Below are 19,519 nucleotides of genomic sequence, written 5' to 3' on the forward strand. Positions count from 1 at the left end.
ATGTCGATTTTTTGCTAGTTCTACAGAAATGGTTTGTATGTTTTTAATCTAATTGCAGTTCATTTTGATTAGTGACAAAAAACTAGTGTAAGAAGTGGAAATGACTCAATTATTAAAATGTGAACCAAATAAGAAGTTTAGTACAAATTGGCCCATCTTCATAAATCTTCATCAAATCTAAAGCTAGCACTCATTCTTAGAACATAAATCTACAATATTATCTCCAAAATAATGACAATGAACACCAGTTTAACATTTATAGAACTTTAAAATTAAATAGAACCAAAAAGTAAAGTTTATTTTTAATATTTTTAAATATTTGAATTTTTCTTTTGTCTAGAGTTTAAGGATTTGAAAATGATTAGAAAATGTCCTTATTTGTAGATGTCTCAAAGAAGAAAGATGTCGAAAAGAAAAGTAAAAATATCTTCAAACGAGGTTTGAAATCTTTGCAAGGATCAGATAGTTTGCAGTTTTTCTCTGTGATAGTTTGACAAATGTGTGCTGCCTCCAGACTCACAGATAACATGAACATACAAAAAAATTAAACAAAAGCTATAAATTGACAAAGTCTCTTGGATAAGAGGTGAAACGTTTTCTAACTTTAAAAACTAAATCCAGTTGACAGCCCACAAACCCACTACTATGATGGACTCAACCTGGATAAATAAGAGTCTTCATAGACAAAAGCTATAAAAAAAAAGTTACAATTCATTGGAATCTGTGATTCAGATCCTTTTGAATTCATCTCAGTTCAGTTTACAGCTTTCTTTCAAAATCACATCATCTCAGGGACTCACATTAAATCCAATTTCCAAATATACAACTTCATGACTTAAATAGGACTTTAGAATAAACATGAATACTGCTCCATTCATTCTGTTCCGAAAATGAATCTTAAGAAAGTAAAAAACTAAAAAATGTCTTATTTTCTCTCTTGCCAAGAAGAATCTTATCAGTTAAGTTTTTAAACATGGCTTAAGAAAACATATCTTAGTTGTAACATTTTTCATTATCTGCATTTTTCTTGCCCCATTAGATTGTTCTTCAAATTTGAAGACTTTTTTTTAAAAATCTTTAATAGTCCTAGGGGGCCGTCCTTTTTGCAGTTTCAGAATCCTCAGTTTGGATGGAATGATGTGTTAAAAATATTTACTCAACACATTGTGTTTCAGTAAATCTGCTGAACACTTTCCATAAAGACATCAAGGAAACGCCGCTGCTCTGACTGGAAGCAACAATCCCACACATGTGCGCACATGCATATGTGTGTGTGTGCTATGACATTTATGATGCTGATCTTTTAATAAACAGGTCTGACACAAGCCTGCAGTAACACAAACGGCTTAAGGAAATGCATTCTGCAAAAGAGGAAGCTTCTAATAGCCAACAAGCTTATCTAATATGACACAGACTGTTAATTCTAGAGGCTTTCTTACTGAAAAAGATGGATTTGTAGAGTGTAGGTAAAAAGCATCTATTCGGTTTTGGCTTTTCTGGCCGATGATGTGATTTGATGGATTTTTGGGATCTGAAACCCGGAAGGAGGAGACAGGTAAGTGGATAGGCGAGTAATAAAGATTTATTTTTCGAGCCGATGAGGTTTTGGAGTTGGCGTGGCTGGAGGCTCTGACGAAGCTATGACCGAGGCGAGGCCGGAGGTCTAGGTGTGGTTCGGAGTTCGTGGCGTGACTGGAGTTCTTGGTGAGTGGCGTGGCTGCAGAACTTGAGGGAATGAATTCCTCAGTGGATTCAGGAGGGTAGCTGCTGCTCGAGGTAGTGTCTGACTCGGGTGACTCTCGTGGCATGAAGTTCCTGAGGCAACAACAGAACAAGGTTAGCGAGAGAACAAGGCAACGGGACCAGACGTGAGTCTCAGAATGACTAGGCACCATCAGGGTTAACAAACTGGCGAAGAATGCCGGAGCTGGGTCTCCTTATGTAGAGCAGGTGGTTGAGGAGATGAGTAGTCACAGCTGGTGAGTCAGGAGCAGAGCAGAGCTGGGAGGGGGAGGAGAACTGACAGAGGCACCATGACAAAAAAGAAGTAAAAATGATGGAAACAAAGCCAAAGAGCCCAGTGTGACAGCAACCTCAAAAAAAAAACCCAGCTCATAATCTCCACACAGACCTTTTAGAACCTGATCCTTCATGATTTGACTAGAAAACACCTTGGTTGAAAATTTGATTACAGAAACACGCAAATATTCATTTGAAAACCAAATTTCCAGAACAACTTGAAGCCGTCCGCCTCTGACTGATCATCCAGGATGTGAAGAACTTTACAAAACTTGAGTTTGGCACAATGCTCAGAAAAGGTTTTTGACATCACAGAATGTCTCGTAATGTCTTTATACACAGAGATCCGTTACATTTAGTTTACCCCCTAATATTTGTGAGCAAAAGACACTCAATGTACCCAGAATCTAAATAAATGTCTCTTTTTGGGGCAGTGTTTGTTCAGTCAAGTGTTAAGACAGAGGGCTGGAAGAAGCAGAATCTCAGCAGAAATGTTTAGAGTGAACTCCGCCTTCACCCATCAGTCACTGGGATAGGCTCCAGCATCTCAGCGACATAAGCCAGTTTAGAAGATGGATAAATGCACGGATGCCTTCAGCCCTCCTTTCTTTCAGATCTTCCTTTACTTTACAGACCGTCAGGTCATGATTTGCTGGCTTGATGCCAAAACCCTCAGTAGTTGTGTTTCCATCGACTATAAGTGGATTTGCCATAATAAATGTGCCTGATAGAAACACAAACATTTAAAAAAAAACTCGCATTCCTCGAAAAAAGGTTTTTGTGCTTGGAGGAGGTGGTTTATAAGGCGTGTCGAAATTGACATATTTTACAAAACGGAAACACTGTATTCAAATGAAATGAGTCACGTGACCAACAACCGGATGGCGACGCGCTTCTTGGTGGGAACCGGCTGCCTTGGTCACTGCACAGCGGGCGCCACCAGAGTTCCCACAGCATCACACAGCTCATCAAAAGATAAGCGAGTGGAATTGTTGGATCCACAGCTCATCTGTAAAATCAATAATCACCTTTGAACGATTGAATGAACGACTAGCTTCTTCCCCAGGAGACGTGTCAACATCTCAGCTTTAGGTCGAGCAGTTGACTTTTGGGTTTTAAGTAGTGTAAAAAAGGTAGGTAGAAAAGAACAAAGTTACTCAAGTTACATCATTTTATCTAAAACTACTGCTGGGATGAGGGGACAGTCTCTGGTCTCTGGTCTTTTTACAAATTACATGACAAAATCTCAAAAGTACAGATTTTGTGTGTTTTTGTGAGGATTCTGCTCCTGGCTTAGGTTTTGTCAGTTGTGTTTGGATCATGTTCTGCTTTGGGTCACACCAGATTCATGCTGATGATCCTCCACAGCTGTTTTCGTTTAGGTAATGACCTTCAGTCTATTTAAGTGTCTGTTTTTTTTGGTTCTCCATCTGCTTTTTCACTCTTTTTTTTGTGTCCTCCATTGGTTTTCATGTTTAATTTTATTTATTAATTGTCTCTGTCAGCCAACAGTATCTCCTCCATTTTGGGTCCTACGCCAGCAGTTTCTGACAGTTTTTTGATATTAAAGTTTAGACTCTGTAGCATCATTCTTGCTGTGCAGCAGCAAGTGACCGGCTCTGCATCCTGCAGAATGCTTCTGCATGAAAAAGTGCAACTTCTCAGCCATTTTAGGAATCTGACAAAATCTTAATTCTGGTTTCATGCTTCATTTTTAGCATCTTTGCATAAAAATGAGGAAAATATTGGAGGAGAATCAGGTTGAACTAAAAGTTTGAACTTTTCTTTCCCCTTTGTGTTTAAATCAAACATTTAAAGATGCTAGTGGATTTATTTCTCATTTCTTTTATGTGCATGTTATTTTGGAACATGTTGCTTCTTAAAATCTGAACAGATCTATGCATTTTTTTTAAACTGTTAATATTTTGTTTCATTGTTTTACCAGTTATTTCATAGATTTAAGCTTCTCCAGTTAGTTATTCTTGACCTTTACATAGATTTACTAAACTTTTGACAGAAAAATTCCAACCTGTGAGTCTGTAGAGATCAGGGCTTTCAGGTCCCATGTGTCTGTTGTGAAAAAGTCCAGGTTAACGCAAATGACTCTCTGTATGTAGACAAAGACACCATAAATGACCAGAACGGCATTCAGAGATGATTGAAATGAGTCATTGTGTGTTCTTAGTCATTTATTTCATTGTCAGAATAACAATTATAGCTCTCAGGTTACGTTTTTTTTTTTTAAATCATTTAGTTTGTTTATATCACCTGCTGGGAAATCTTCAGGCTTTATGAAGCCAAAGGTTTGTTCAGAGGTTTTGTGCAAAAGAAAACTTGCACTAGATCTGCTCCTTGCTGGTATTTTTTTAATCTCCCTTTGTCTCTTTTGTGACTTTCCCAAAACTCCCAATTTTTAAAAAAACCCCAAAGCTTCAAAAACCTTCTGCTTTTTTTTAACTTTCTATGCGTTAAAGTAAGGATTAAGAACATACAAACCAAAAGGTATCCACTGGAGTAATTGTTAAGGTCAAAAAAGGACAAAAAGCAGTAAGAAAAGAGCAGATAAATCAGTCTTTTGTGTAAAAGCATGTGTGCAGAAGCATGCTAACAGCCTCTAATCAGGCTTGCATCACACCTCAGATTTTAGTTTAGGGAACCATAGTCGGACATGGAGCTCTGCTCTCTAATTTGTTTCTGAATACATGAATCAAGACCCAAATAATGTCCAAAATGGGATTATATAATATAATGGCTGTTTGGCTTTTATTTTTAAAGGATACGTTACTGTGTTATGATAAGGTAAACTGTAGTTTGCAGCTTTTATCTGCCTAAAATGGATTAACTTTCATTTTAGAACCACCGTCTATCTGATCAAACGCGTTCCTATTAATGCAAATTCACCTCAACTCTATGTTTTCAGGAAACATCCATTCTTTTGTTTAGGATTCTTCATTTCATTTTTGCTTATTTTCTGTCCTCCTGTCAAATTCACATCAGCTTTGAGATTTTAATCTTTGCTGCTTAAAAAACAATATTTACGCACACTGAACCTTTAAAATCTGTGATTTCTTTTTTTAGAATCTCCATTTTGTTTTATTTCTTTCCCTTAATCTAGTTCAACTTATGTATACTACAAATCATTTTAATTCACCACTTTCAGTTTTTTTAATAGTTGCCACTTCCTATATACGTATGTATTCATGGCTTTCTTCTGAAACAAATACAGAACAAAACTGAAGGCCTGATACTGGCACACATCTAACCTAAATCTGGACATGACCGGCTTTAGTCTGCATTCAAACTTGTGTTTTGTCTCTGTAGCGACTTGAAAGTGTTTTTTTTCTTTTTTTCTTTTGCTCGCATGACTCTGGTAACAGGGTGCCACAGTCTTCTGACCCAAGTGCACTAATAACAGAAATGTTATTTGCACATTTCAAGCAGCCTACGAGAGGAAGTGCCTGATTATTTTGAAGTGGATGCATCAGAACGGAGCAGAGCTGGGAGCTTGTGGCCCGCCCTGTCATGGTTTGGGTTTCCTTGTATTAGTTTTTGCTTCCCGTTTTGTTTTTTGTCATGTTTGAATTCTGTTTCCTGTTTTATTTTGAAAGGTTCCCCGCATGTCATGTTTTTGAGTTTTACTTCCCTGGTTCCAATCTGTCTGTATTTAAGTCTTGTCTCTGCCTTCCTCTTGGGGCTCGTCCATTAACGTCTCTTCCCTGGCTGGCATGGCCATGTCTGTCTTATGCAATGTTTTCAAGTTTTGCCCACAGTGAGTTTTGTTTTGTTACCCTGCTCTGCAGCGGCTTTTGTTAAATAAACCCCTTGCCCTGGAACCGTGTGCCTCCGTCTCTGCATTTTGGGTCCTTCACGCTCACCAGCCCTCCCATCCTGACACGCCCAACATTAAAGTATCTTAGTCCAGGAGTCCACTGCTTTCATCAAAGGCGGCGCCATTGCTGAACAGCACCTGGCAACGAGACGGGAGTCCGACAACGATGAGAGGGGACTCGGCATGTTTGATTCCGAAACTGCAGTTATTTAATTCAGTCACCAAATATAAGAACTTTGATAGATTGTTGGAGACGATTGATTAAAAATAATGTGAGTGGATAGTTAAATAAACTTCAACTAAACTCACTGTTTTGCTTTTGTTACCTTTTATGCGCCTTATAATAAGGTGCGCCTTGTGTGTGGCTTAAGTAAAGAAATAGACCCCCTAATTAAACTGCGCCTCGTAATATGGAATATTTCCTCACAAAAATTCTCGAGTGAATATTAAAAGAAGTAAAAATTTAAAGGCTAATTCATCATAAAACATGGTTCTGGCCAATTGATGTTGTTTATCTTTGTGGCTGTTCACAAATATTGGAAACCAGAATTAAACCTGGTTCAGGTGGCGTGAGTTAAACCCTGCAGTGATGTGTGCAGAACAGAGCTGAACATTCAGCCAGAATAGCGAAAATGCAAATCTATGTATATGCAGATTTTTTAAAAACTGTATTCAAAGCAGAAAATCTTGACAAAAAGAGAAGAGAAATCAGGAGTGAAGAAGGAAAATTCCCACAGAAATACCACAACAGTGATGAGACCATCGCCCTGAACACACAAAAAGTGATGTCTCACCATTTTCTGGAGGCTAAAGTACAATTATTAAAATAAATCTGATGTAATAGAGAATTTTCTGATTGTCTGGGATTTTTTCAGGAGTATGAAACAGTTTTTGCAGTCTTCTCCAAAGTATTGCCAGATTAAATTTTTAGAGTGTATTCAGACTGGACACATTTGTTTCACTTTAACCCTTGTGCTATCTTAGATGACCCCACCCTTACATTGACGTGTTCTCCCTACCATGACAAAGGTGGATAAAGGTGGAAAGATTTCATGTAATCCATGGACACCAGTGAAGATCACAAATCATTGAAGAAAAAAGGTTCAGAGCACTGTCTAGTGCAGAGGTGGGCACTGAGGGCCGCAGTCCTGCATGTTTTCCAGCATACCCTGCTCTGGCATGTTCTGATTGGCTGGACACACCTGAACCAGGTAATCAGCCATGAGTAGGGCAAGAGTATCTGGAAATCATGCAGACACACCGGCCCTCGAGGCCTGGAATTGCCCACCCCTGGTCTAGTGGGTCTACATGACCCAACTCCCAACGTTAAAGTGCCTAAGATAGCACAAGGGTCACAGTGCCGATAGCACAAGGGTTAAGTGAACTAAAGTTCGTTTCTCCCAATAATCCGCAACAAATTTTCAGCCTGAATTCCTCCAAGCGGATCCTGGTCCCTTTACCTGGAACCACTCTCTGACCCGTCTTTCGAGGTGGTCTCGATTTGTTTCCAACCAGACTGAGCTTGGGTTTGCCTGAATTCCCAAAAAAGATTGCAAAGTGTAGGACTGTTAAAATTTCTGCCTTTGCCCCGCCCTCGTAATTCATGGCCAATGACTGAAAAGATCTTCATTCACATGGTTTTGTTTACAAGCTTTGGTTCGAAACAGAAATGTCCATTTGACGGCAGTCTGAATACAGACCAAACGCAAAGGTTCAGGACTCGATCCGGACCAAACACCGATAAGAGGACTTGGTCCGGACCAACAGACTTCTCCAGTCTGAACACATCCTCAGATGAATTTCTTGATGGAGACTTTTTCAATTACCAAAGTGACAGTCCTTCTAAAACAGGAAAAGGTGAAGCAATTCAAAGAGAAGTGATGAAAGAAAAAAGTGGAGGTGGGAGGAGAGGTGAAGGGACGGGTGGAGAAGTTGGTGTCCTCTGTAAGTCAGATTAGGCTACTCCCCAAAAAGGGGGTGTTTACAAAAACTGTTTTTGTCAAAGATATTCAAACTACATTTTTAAACTTTTACCAATCATTCATGCATGCGTTTCCCCATAGTAAACAGCCTTTTTTTTAAAGTGGATTATTTTTTCTAAAGTAGCTAGGGGCAGATCTTTATATTAGCAGCAACTGAAAAATGGTTTCAGTTTCAAGGAAAACTCCAGAAGAGGAGGTGGTTTCAGTCAGTCTCCATGCCAGACTCTGTCCTTGTCTGTTGCTACCTTCAGTGATAACACTCTGCAAGCATGTGAGGAGGGAGCGCTGCTGTTTCACTGAAGCTTTGCTTTGTTTTTTTTTGTTTTTTTTTCAGTCTTGGCTGTTGTTTTGTTTCTGGAGCAACAAAGTTCAGCCCAACAAAAATCTACCAACAGTCACACACAAATACACGCTCTTAGCTCGAGTCCAACTAAGATTTAAACCTTGGGGGAAAAAAAGAAAGACGGAAACAGTTCAGAAGAGGGAGGGGAAGTTTGGGATCTAGAAGGATCCACCGTGAGTTCTCCGAACTCTGTGTGGCTCAAACAGGGGAGAAATATGATGGAGGCACTGCTTTCAGCAGCTGAGGATTCAGTTACAAGTTGACTGGGACTGTTAAAAGACAGATGGTCTTCTGTGCTGGGGAGTCCCTGAGCCAGAGTCTGTCTTAGACCCCCAACAAACAACAGCTTTGCACAACTCCTGTGTCGACAGTAAGTGCACAAAACTGTTTGGCCAACTAATTTAGTCTCAGAATTATTTGTTTGTACACATGTACACACTGGACCCATGATCTTTGGATGTCAAAATTTAAGCTTGATCTGGTGATGCCATGTCCTCCAAGCTTAACATCAAAAGGTTGAGGAAAAACAGAACATGAAAGGTAATTTTGGGTTGTTAACATGAATAACCAGCCTCTAGTGGTCATTTGACAAACTGCATTATCTGAAATAAACAAATAAGCCTGACTGTTGTGTAAAATCTCTGTTCACTCTAAATGAATTTTAACTTGAACTTTGCCAGGAGTTCACGTTAAATTCAGGTATTTTCTTACACATTAAAAGCATTATTAAGCCTTGTTGGTACTGGTCCGTCTGTTGCGTTACATTGATACAAAAAACAATAGAACAAAAAACAATAGAACATTCATTAATCAATCAGATTGGATCAGATTGGATGTGTGTCCAATCATGTGGAAACTTGTGTATCACGTGCACACCTCTTGCGTAAGGCAATTTGTGTGCGGTCAGTAAGGAGGCAGTACTCACACCTTACTAACAACTAGAGTGTGTTGTAAGGACACCGTACGACACCTACACCCGTACGTCATAAGTGTGAGCAACTTCCATTAGCCTTACGAATACTTTACGATAATGGTACGTTCCATTTTCATCAGATGGTTGAATGAGCCTTGAGGGAACTGCAAGATTAACCTGTGGTTCCATTAACCCTTGTGCTATCCTAGGCACTTTAACATTGGGAGTTGGGTCATCTAGACCCACTAGACCAGAGGTGGGCACTGAGGGCCGCATTCCTGCATGTTTTCCAGCATACCCTGCTCTGGCATGTTCTGATTGGCTGGACACACCTGAACCAGGTAATCATTCATGAGTAGGGCAAGACTATCTGGAAATCATGCAGACACACCGGCCCTCGAGGCCTGGAATTGCCCACCCCTGCACTAGACAGTGCGCTGAACCTTTTTTCTTCAATGATTTGTGATCTTCACTGGTGTCCATGGATTACATGAAATCTTTCCACCTTTATCCACCTTTGTCATGGTAGGGAGAACACGTCAATGTAAGGGTGGGGGTCATCTAAGATAGCACAAGGGTTAAAGTGCAGCTGCTCCTCCCTACAACCCTCCGGACCCAGACAACCGAAAACCCCAAAGTCGACCCCTGTATGGGTGCAAGTGGCCAAGTCACACGATCGCTTTATAACCCTCCAAATGACTGGTTAGGAGTGATGCATCCAAACCACAGTTTTCATTTTTTTTTTAACTTTATTTACTCAGTGGAGACTCATTAAGACAGTGATTGTGTTCACATTCACACCAAAGAGATGTTCAGTGCATCTTTATATTTGCTTATAGCTTGAAAGCAACAATTTGAGCCAAGGGCCTTGCTCAAAGGCACCCATTGAAACAAAGATTTCTGGGTCTCCGCTCCCTTCCAGGTATCAGTCTGTCATTACCAGCACAGTGACCCTCCAGCTTAAGGTCTATGTCCTTAACCGCAAGGCCTCAAGGTTGAGCTAAGTAGGCAGAGTGTGATGAGGAGGAAGCTGATGGTGGTGTTGTCTTTCCGGCTGCAGCTCCTATCAAGTAACAAGCTTCATGCCCCCCCCCTGGCAAATCACTCCTAGAGGATCCTCTCCTCCTGTGAGGCTGGTTTTCTTTGGCACAATCTCTGGATTTGGATCTTGCTGCCTCTTAACCATGGATTTTTCCCAGCCGCTGGGTCTCTCCGTCAGATGGATTTATGTTTTTTGTTATCTGGATATTGGATACTGAACCTTTTTGTCTTCGGGAACACTCCATCTCCATGGATATCATCAGGTGGATGTGCGGTCTTTTGGATGTTCTTGGGACAATTCTTCCTGCGACAGCTTCTGATTAAAAAGAAAAGAAAAGATCACCTGCTGTTTCTTTAGCAGCGTGGAAGTAATGGATCCAGTCTACATTTTACATCCTGACAGGTGCTTCATACTTTCTTTAGCTTTCTATACACTTGCATTTCCTTTGAGGGGTTGGAACACCATCACTCCCCAAATCTAACCACTAATTACAAGAAAAACCATAATACAGAGATCTCTTTAATATTTATTTATTTGAAGAGGCAGAGCACCTAAATAGGTAAATAGCCACAAAGATTTTGATGAAATTCTTTTCATCAAAATGTTGAAGGTTTGTTCACTCCTTCATTAGACTAAAGGTCATGTTTTATGCAGATGACATCCTTCCAAAACACAATCTGAAATATTCAGATTGTGGTTTTCTACAGCACAACTCGTACTACAACACACAAGGTCAAATGGATCTGACGAGAAGGAGCAAAAATAAAAGTCCATGGATTTATCCAACCAAATGGCGGCACAGGGCAGGACCTATCGTCACTGGAAACCTGAGCAGAACCACTCTTTTCTTTCACTTTCGGCTTCTCCCATCAGGGGTTGCCACGGCAAAACAACCCTCCCCTGAGGATGAGTCGCATGGTTAACTTGACAATGTTTTATATGCCAGATGCCCTTCCTGATGCAGCCCTCTCAATCCAACCGGGCTTGGGATTGGCACAGCAGCAGAGAAGGGAATAGGGAGCAGCCTGGAGTTGAACCCTGGTTTCACGGATGGAGGGTGCTGCAAACCAGCACGAGCTAAACCGGCCCCCCTGAGCAGAACCACTGATTCTTGTAAAAATGGGGAATAACGGTGTTCCTTTCCAGGACTGTGGTGAGCGTCTCAAGGTTGCCTCAGTGAATTAAAAGGCCTTTAGCTTCTTCAAATTTAGACTTTTTAGACTTACATTTAGTTTTCTTTCTAGCTCAGTAGCTTTATTGAACAGGTCGTCAACATCTAATCAAAGTCATTCTAAAGTCATTTGCTGATGGGTTTTTCTCAGCCCAGACATGATGAAGGGCTAATCCTGTCATTTTCATGCACTCTATGCTAATTCTTCTCATCTTTTCCTTGCGGCTTTTCCCTCCAGGGGTCGCCACAGCAAATAAGCTGTAACCCTTGTGCTATCTTAGATGACCCCACCCTTACATTGATGTGTTCTCCCTACCATGACAAAGGTGGATAAAGGTGGAAAGATTTCATGTAATCCATGGACACCAGTGAAGATCACAAATCATTGAAGAAAAAAGGTTCAGAGCACTGTCTAGTGGGTCTAGATGACCCAACTCCCAATGTTAAAGTGCCTAGGATAGCACAAGGGTTAAAAGGTCTGTTTATCACATTTGGTTTGGAAAAGATTTTACGTCTCCTGCTTTTCTTAACACAACCCTCTGTAGTGGTCTGGTTTTGGGACCGGCACAATGAGACTCTGTCTTGGCCCCCTTGTGGCTGGGTTACTCTAATGCTAATTAACATATTAAATAAAAGTTTCCTCTTCCTGCAGTTTTTGAGGAATGTTGCTTTATTAAGGAGTAAGGAAGTGGAAAATGGGAAAAACTGATGTTTTTCCAAATGGGTTTTGCACACGTCCTACAAAAACAATTCCTTTCATGAATTCTTAAACGGCTGCTTTTCTGTGAACGGAAGTGATCATTTGTGGAAGAAGATCGTATTAAAAACTCAGGGAGCTTTTGGCCAGCCCTTACGTCACCATCTTTATCAAACTGCAATTTTTTGACTGCTCAGAAAATACTCAGAAATTGAATTTTTAAGCTTAATTTTCTTACTTTGTCCTCAAAAATGCCACAAGAAGATGTTAATAACACCAAAAACACAGTTTTCATTGGAGTGGGTTAGGTTTACTTCATTTACAATAAGATGCAAATTCCAAACAGAGAAAAATATTGTGCCGTTTAAAGTATTTATATAGAAATAAAAGTTACAAAAAGTGATTAACTGAACAGGTTTAATACTCTGAGGTCTGCTGGAGTCACAAAAACCAAAACCCTCTTGGATTAAAATACTTAATCTGATAATAAAATGGCACAAAATTAATCGTTTGCAGTAGTTTTGACAAATCAACGCGACTCGCCGTCGTTTTTCTGAAATTATTTCCCGTCTAATGTTGTTTAAATCAGTCATACTGAACATGAGGGAATTCAAACATCAAAGCTCAGTGGCCAGACATCCGCGCCACCAATCACACGACCCAGGGTCGTGCAGGGTCAATGATGTGTTCATACAGTACATCAGGTGTGTGTCTCCATATGTGTGTGTGTTTGTGTCTCTGTGAGCACTGATGCTTGAGCTATATCTGCCGGCGGTTGGTCCTGGATCTTCTCTTGGATGTTCTGCTCCTCACCAAAGTTTTGGGCTGTGGGATGATGATTGGCTGCGATGGGAGTGCGGGGATTTGAATTATATGGGCGGGGCTGTTCTGGAGGTGGGCGGGGCCCTGAGGTTTGGCTGAGCGCGAGCTGGGCTTCTTCCTTCCTGCTTCTCCTGAGTCGTTGCTCTCGTCCTCTGCAGCACAAGCAGTGGGAGACAAACATTGCTCCTATTTTTTCATATTTTTTTATTTTAAACATTTAAGATACGCAAATATTAATCACTAAAGGTATTTGTTACTGACTTGATAAATTAAAGTGTAATTCTTAATGTAAACTATCTTACAGAGGCTTTTTGTTTAGATTTTGTCATACGATGACATCATTATTGTAATAATTGGGAATGCACATGAACAGAAACTAAGTTATATTATTCAATTCTGGTTACTGTGTTCAAAATCTGTTATTTATTATTTGTAGAAACACTGATGATAGGGTACAAAATTAGCATATTTTAGTCTTACCGTCCTCCTCCTCCACGCTGCTGGCAGAGGCCACAGCCGGCTCTGAAATCAACCAAGAATTTTCAAAATAAATCTGCTAGAATTCACTTTCACACATGTTTTTATTGGATGTCAAAACTGAAAATCCAAAGGTCTGCTCTCACCAGGTGCTGTCACCTGATCAGCTGACGGGGCTACAAAAAATAAAAGTAAATAATGGAATCAAAACAAAGAATGGGCATTTTTCAGATAAGTTCAAGCATGAGTGGATGTTTGGTTAAGAAGTGTAAGGCTGTGGACGGGTGGACAGGTTGATGGATGAGTGTAAGTGTGGGAGTTCTCCTCACGGTCTGCTGTCTCTGAATGGGAACTGCTGGGATCTGAAACAACACACAAACAGAGTTGTTGAACTTCTGTACAGGTGAGTCACAGAACCAAAGCCCTGATCCACCTGTAAACTACAGGTGAACAATGATCCACCACGTTTCCATTATACAGATGACACAGAAAAAGTTACCAGGTGGAAACTATCTTGTACCCACCTGAAGGTCCTTCTCCATAAACATGCGATTCATCTGGAAAAAGTAACATAAGACATAAGTGTAGTACATTTATGATAAATTACAAATATTTATTAGATATAAGAAATGAAAACAGAATCTGGAAAATTGTTTTTTCTTGTTTGCGACATATTTCAGTTTTTCAGAATAAAAGTCACTGGTTGAAAGATCACCAATGTCATTTCTTCAGCAGGATCGTGTTGGTCAGTCTAACTAACTAGTGTCATGGTTCACTCAAAGCTTAACCAGTGTCATTCTGGATGATTAAAACTTTAGCCAACTGTGACCCCTACTGTTGAAAGTTGGTGGGAGCTGTGCTTTTTCGTATCTTCATTTTTCAAAATTCTGTTTTTAAATCAAATTTTTAAACAAAGCGAAAGCAAAATAAAAACATTTTATTTGGACAAAAAATGTTAAACTGAAATAGAAAATAAAAATAATTGTTTGAACCACTGACTGATACTGATTTTTGCATCGGCTGTAAAAAAGTAATGAGATTATCTCATGAAAACGCATTTCATACACTTTCCCCCTAATTTTATTTGTTTTTTCCCTTTTGATTTTGAGTAACTATTTTAGATGTGGATTTTTGACACAAAAAATATACTGAATAACATTTTATTTACAAAATGATAAGCCATGATTGTACGTTTACACCAGGTGGACTTAAATGTATTATTTTGTCATAAAAATGCTAAGTGAAAAGCGTTAGAAAGTAAATGTATCATTTTTTTCAGACATTTATTTGGTTTGTAGGAACTCAGGTAACTTATACAAGCGATTTATAATTTATAGAAAAGTCATTTTCAATTTTGTACACTTCCAAGAGCTATTTTATTTTGAAAATAAACCAGGTTCATGGTGTTTCTAGGTCTGACTTCCTGCTGTTTTATCTGTTTCCTGCAGATGATTTGTTTCTAAAAAACAACTGGTTGAGAAAAATGTATTTTTTTTCCTGCGAATATTGGTGTTAATGCTCCAAACATCACTATTAAACAGTTTCTGGCAGACAAATGCTGCTTCCCTTTATCTGAAAAATGAACAGAAACAGCACTCAGTGTGCAAAAGAGTGAATTCATTAACCATATATGTCGCTAATTTAATCCATTTAATCCATGTAATATAGCACGTTTGAAAGGAAAATAATACTTAAAAATATATTTTCATACATCTGGAGATAAAATCAGGCATAAAGGGGTTAAAAACATCTCTATTTCAATTTTTCTTTTTCCAAATTTATAATACTAAAGTATGAATCTCAGTAGGTTCAACCTGTTTTTGTGCACATGGTGGTTCTCCATATATTGTTGTGATAAACGTGATCTGAAGTCTTACCAGGCTGATCCGCAGACACAACGTTCATGCTCTCTGCAACAACAAACACAACAGCTGAGTGAGAAAACCTGAAGGTCAGGCCTGCAGGCCATGATGCAACAGCACTATCATTTTTGAGGTTCTACTGGTTATTGAAGAAAATGATTGAACACTTTTAAATATTTGAAAAAATATGTTTTTCCCGAGGGTTTATGAATTGATTTAAGAATGTTACATTACTGTAATACCTGCAAAAAACTTCATTTTCAGTCAGACTAACAGATAACAAGACAGAAGACACACATTTTTTACTTTATTAAGTTAATTTGTAATTATTTTGTAATAGTACACCACAGTTTATTTTTCTAATTTCTTTTTGTTTTCTGAAATTCCTATAACACATCTGTAATTTTTTTAACTTTATAAAATAAGTAGTTCTTTTGTTATAGCATAACAATGCATTTCTCCATGTTGTTGCCACCGTTTTCTTTCATTTGATGTGAAATGAGAGACAAGGGTAACTTTCCACAGAAATCCATGTTATTAACAGATCTATATCATCTATTTCTTAATCAAACTCTACTTGACCTTTGTTAATAATCACTATATTTAATTACTTTAATGTGACCTTAAAAGTAAATTGCTTGCATTACTGCAAACATCTATTTGATTATTAGTAATGACACTGCTATTTTCTCCTTAAGTTTTTGTAGTCAACACCCTATTTTCTATCTCTGAAGCTTTTTCTTTGTGATTTTTTTGGGTATTGTTGTAAACCAACAAATATCTACATGTAATCCCAGCATTTAACCCACAATTCTATTCCAGTCTTTGATCAAGAACAGAGAACTTGTATTAATTGACAAACTTGAAACTCAGAGTGTGAGTTTTGGTCCTCACCTGTTGGAGATTCATCAGAAGTTGAGTCTTTATCTGACAAAAAGGCGAGACAGATTATAATTAGACATTAATAATATAAGTGATGAGAAGCAGAGAGGAGGTTTACCTGTCGATATGGCTTGTATTCCTGCATCTGGAAAGATCATAAAGGTGAATTAGGAAACAATGTGATCCCATGATGGGATGCTTTCATCCTAATTGATGTTGGGGGGATTATTTTTATCTCACCATTGGCGTCGTGGTCCCCCTTCACCAACAGAACAAACAAAGAGAATAGAAGAAATATGTTCCTGAAACACAAAGACAACATTTTAATTCATGGAAAAGACTCATTTTTCACTCAATCTTTTGCAATTGAAGAACAAAATTTCAGTAATTTTTGTATTTTTTGTTTTTGTTTTCAAGTTTATTTTCTTTGAAACAAAAACAAATGTTGAAACTTTTTCATTTTTAAGAAGTTATTGCTCCTCTTTGGCTTACATTTCTGCACCTTCTTTACACTTGAAGAGATGTTGATCACTTAAAAATCCCAAAGATTTCCTCTCCGTTTTCTCGTTTCGGAGTCATTTTTAGGTCTAAATCCTGTCTGCTGGAAAGTCTGCAGCACTTCATGGCCTTTACGGAGGAAAGGATGGACGTACCTGGTGAGCATGATGCTTTGAGGTCAGACGGGTCTCTGATCTGTTCAGCAGGCGGGCAGACAGGGGATCGCTCAGGCAGGCAGCCGACTGTTACAGTACTTCAGTATTGCACTGCAGAAATATTCTGGCCCCGAGCATCCGGTGGCGGTTTATATATCTGCCTAAATGCCAGCCGGCCAGAGGAAGGACTATAGTGTGTGCCGCTTAGTGTGTATTTGGTGTGTGTGTGTCCATGTGAGTTTCAGGTTTCCATGTTTAATGTCCAAAAGAAGGAAGAGAAGATAAAAAGTTCCTCTATATGAGAAAAGTAACCTTTGTGCTCCAATTAGAGGCTAGGATGAGACTTGAGGTGGATTTGGTGGAAATAAAAACAATGTCAAAATCATAAAATAATTTTATTTTTTAAACTCTAAGCCTTTCGATTCAATAATTATGAACTGTTATGGGTATGAGACGGTTCATTTTTGTCTATAATTTCTGTCAGAACGTGCAAAGTTTCCTCAACATCAAAGAAATATTGTGACCTCGGGCGAAACCTCAAAGTGGTCCTCACAATGGAGGAAGAAACAGCCCACGGTTTTTGTGGAATTTCCTGGCGACCTCACAGTCCAGGGAATCCCCTTCAAACAAACACACTCAGTGTGGACATTAGCCGCGGGTCGAGTTTCAGCGACTCAGATCCACCGATAGAACCCTCAGAATAATTAGAGCAGAACAATAACGATTCGCCTGGAACCAGATCCACTATAGGCCAGGAGAACTATAGACCAAAGCCAGCTCATATCTGATCCACAACACTGACCTCAATCAGCCAAAGAATGGATTGTACCACCTATCGAAACGGGTTTTCTCTCCGACGACTTTCAAAATGAGGCTGTGTCTGAGAGATGTATCGTATGGCAAACCTATACAGACTTTCACAGAGTCCACAGCGTGCGAATGAAGTTCACAACACATAGTCTTTACCATTGAGGATGCTCGTCAACACAACAGCGGATCGACTTGCACACTCACGGGGAACACAAGTGTTCATGTGTGAACATACGTGAGGCCGTAATGGAAAAAGCCGCTAAAGTGGATTGTGTCTCTGGAGACACGGACACACACTGTGATAATGGTAGTAAGGGGGTTTACAGAGGCAATTTTGTAGGTAAGGGGCTTTTTTTTTCAGGGGTTGTGTGGTATTTGTGTATCAAAGCCTCTTCTGTCCCACAATGTCTTTCTGTGTAAAAGGAGAATTGACTGAACGGGGCGAGGAGGCTTTTTAAAGCAGCGCTGCTTCATTCAGCCAATGCATCGACTTTGAAACTCTGTAAGGTCAGATTTACATGTTTATAGAGCTTCCATCCATTAATCAGTCCATCCTTTCAACCAGCCATCCCTCCAACCTCTGTATGTCTGAAAGCATCCCATAGGAGGATGTATAGACCCCATTCAAAAGAGGAGCGGACTGATTTGTCGCTTAAAACCTTCTTATAGGATTTGGATCCCCTGATGAAAAAAAGCAGCACACCTGGAATAAGCTGCCAGAACTCATTTTTTATTGCTTCTTTTATGGATTCAGCTCCCATGATGCATTAGACAACACTGAACGGTGTTAATGACATTAGCTGTGAGACCATAACTTAATGTTTAGACTCTAAGCATTGCCACATCATAGAAAACTCCTTACTGAGCTCTGTGAGTTACACTGTAGATTTACGTATTGCTTAGCATATTCATTAAAGACTATTAAAGGACCCACTCTGATGAAAATGGTGTTTTTGGTGTTATTAAAACGTTCTTGTAGCATTTTTCTGATGATGGAGGACATATATTAAGAAAATAAGGCACAAAATTGCATTTCTGAGTATCTCTTTACTCAAATTGCTGTGAATCGGGAGCCGATGACAAAATGCAGTATGAAAAAGTTCGTATTTTTTACCTAGAAAATCTTCTGGGCGGGCCACAAGCTCCCTGCTCCGCTCCATTCTGATGCATCCACTTGCAGACAGATACATTCATGTACGTCTTTGTTTTCCTCGTCTGAGCTGGAATCTGGATCTAAACTGGATGGTTCCAATGTTGCTCGCCCTTTTTGTTGCAGCAGTGATGTTAGGTCGGGGTTGTGAGGGGCTGTAAGCTAGTGGCATAAACAGCGCAATCATAACTAAAAGACCATTTGAAAATAGATCAACAGATCTACAAAAAAATGGGTTCTCTTTGAAAGTTGTCTCCTGGTTACATCGTTGGTCCTCTTTCCATCTGTTTGTAACAAGTAAACCAAAAAAAGAGTACATGTTACCAGTAGCTGTGCTGTTGTGTGTTCAGTCAAGTTACATGCGAGATTTTGGGCGGTAGGGTATTACGTGAACAGCACCAACAGGGTCCTTGTGCAGTCCACAGGATGTGGATGGTTGGAAAAAAAAAAGGAAACTCTGTACGACACGCCTGCTTCTCAACTACTTCACCCTTACTTACTTTTACGTGTTTTATGTGTTCACTTCGACCTGTAGCCCGCAGCATGCCCGTAGAGAAAAATGTTCATGAACATTTTCTATCTACGGTTCACCAGGTGCAGAGATTTGCAGTAGATATTTTGTGTGGACCGGCTGTGTGCCCCTGCAGATTTGCCCATTTTCCGTCCGCAGACAACCGGGTCTACGTAGAGGGGCAGTTCTGGCTAAGGCTTAAAGTACTGGCAGTGGCATTTGGACGCAGCTCAGAAAGAAAAGTTTGTGTGGGTTGTTCTTTACGGGGATTCAAGGTTCAGAGAAAGGGAACGATACGCTCGTCTGTACTGTTGGATCGACAGACAAAAAAAAGTGCAGTAGGAATTATTCATTAT

The 19,519-nt window shown here is 39.5% G+C and overlaps 1 protein-coding gene across 1 annotated transcript; it reads right to left on the minus strand.

Annotated features, from left to right (window-relative positions):
* Positions 1-12,284: 12,284 nt before the first annotated feature.
* On the minus strand, positions 12,285-16,819 carry LOC101173316. Its single transcript, XM_004073750.4, has 10 exons — positions 16,693-16,819; positions 16,280-16,341; positions 16,158-16,184; positions 16,052-16,084; positions 15,173-15,205; positions 13,820-13,852; positions 13,625-13,657; positions 13,442-13,471; positions 13,299-13,340; positions 12,285-12,970 (listed from the first exon to the last, which is right to left on the minus strand). The coding sequence occupies exons 1-10, from the start codon at positions 16,701-16,703 to the stop codon at positions 12,756-12,758; spliced, it is 519 nt and encodes a 172-aa protein (XP_004073798.1). The 5' UTR covers positions 16,704-16,819; the 3' UTR covers positions 12,285-12,755.
* Between the last annotated feature and the right edge of the window lie 2,700 nt (positions 16,820-19,519).

Source organism: Oryzias latipes, chromosome 11 (genome assembly GCF_002234675.1).
Source record: "Oryzias latipes chromosome 11, ASM223467v1".
In the NCBI taxonomy this organism is placed as follows: domain Eukaryota; kingdom Metazoa; phylum Chordata; class Actinopteri; order Beloniformes; family Adrianichthyidae; genus Oryzias; species Oryzias latipes.

Coding starts and splice junctions, on each gene's coding strand:
- LOC101173316 (XM_004073750.4), bottom strand. Junction 16,085..16,157: donor AATACAAGCCATATCGACAG/GTAAACCTCCTC, acceptor CCTTTTTGTCAG/ATAAAGACTCAACTTCTGAT. Junction 13,472..13,624: donor CCATTCAGAGACAGCAGACC/GTGAGGAGAACT, acceptor TATTTTTTGTAG/CCCCGTCAGCTGATCAGGTG.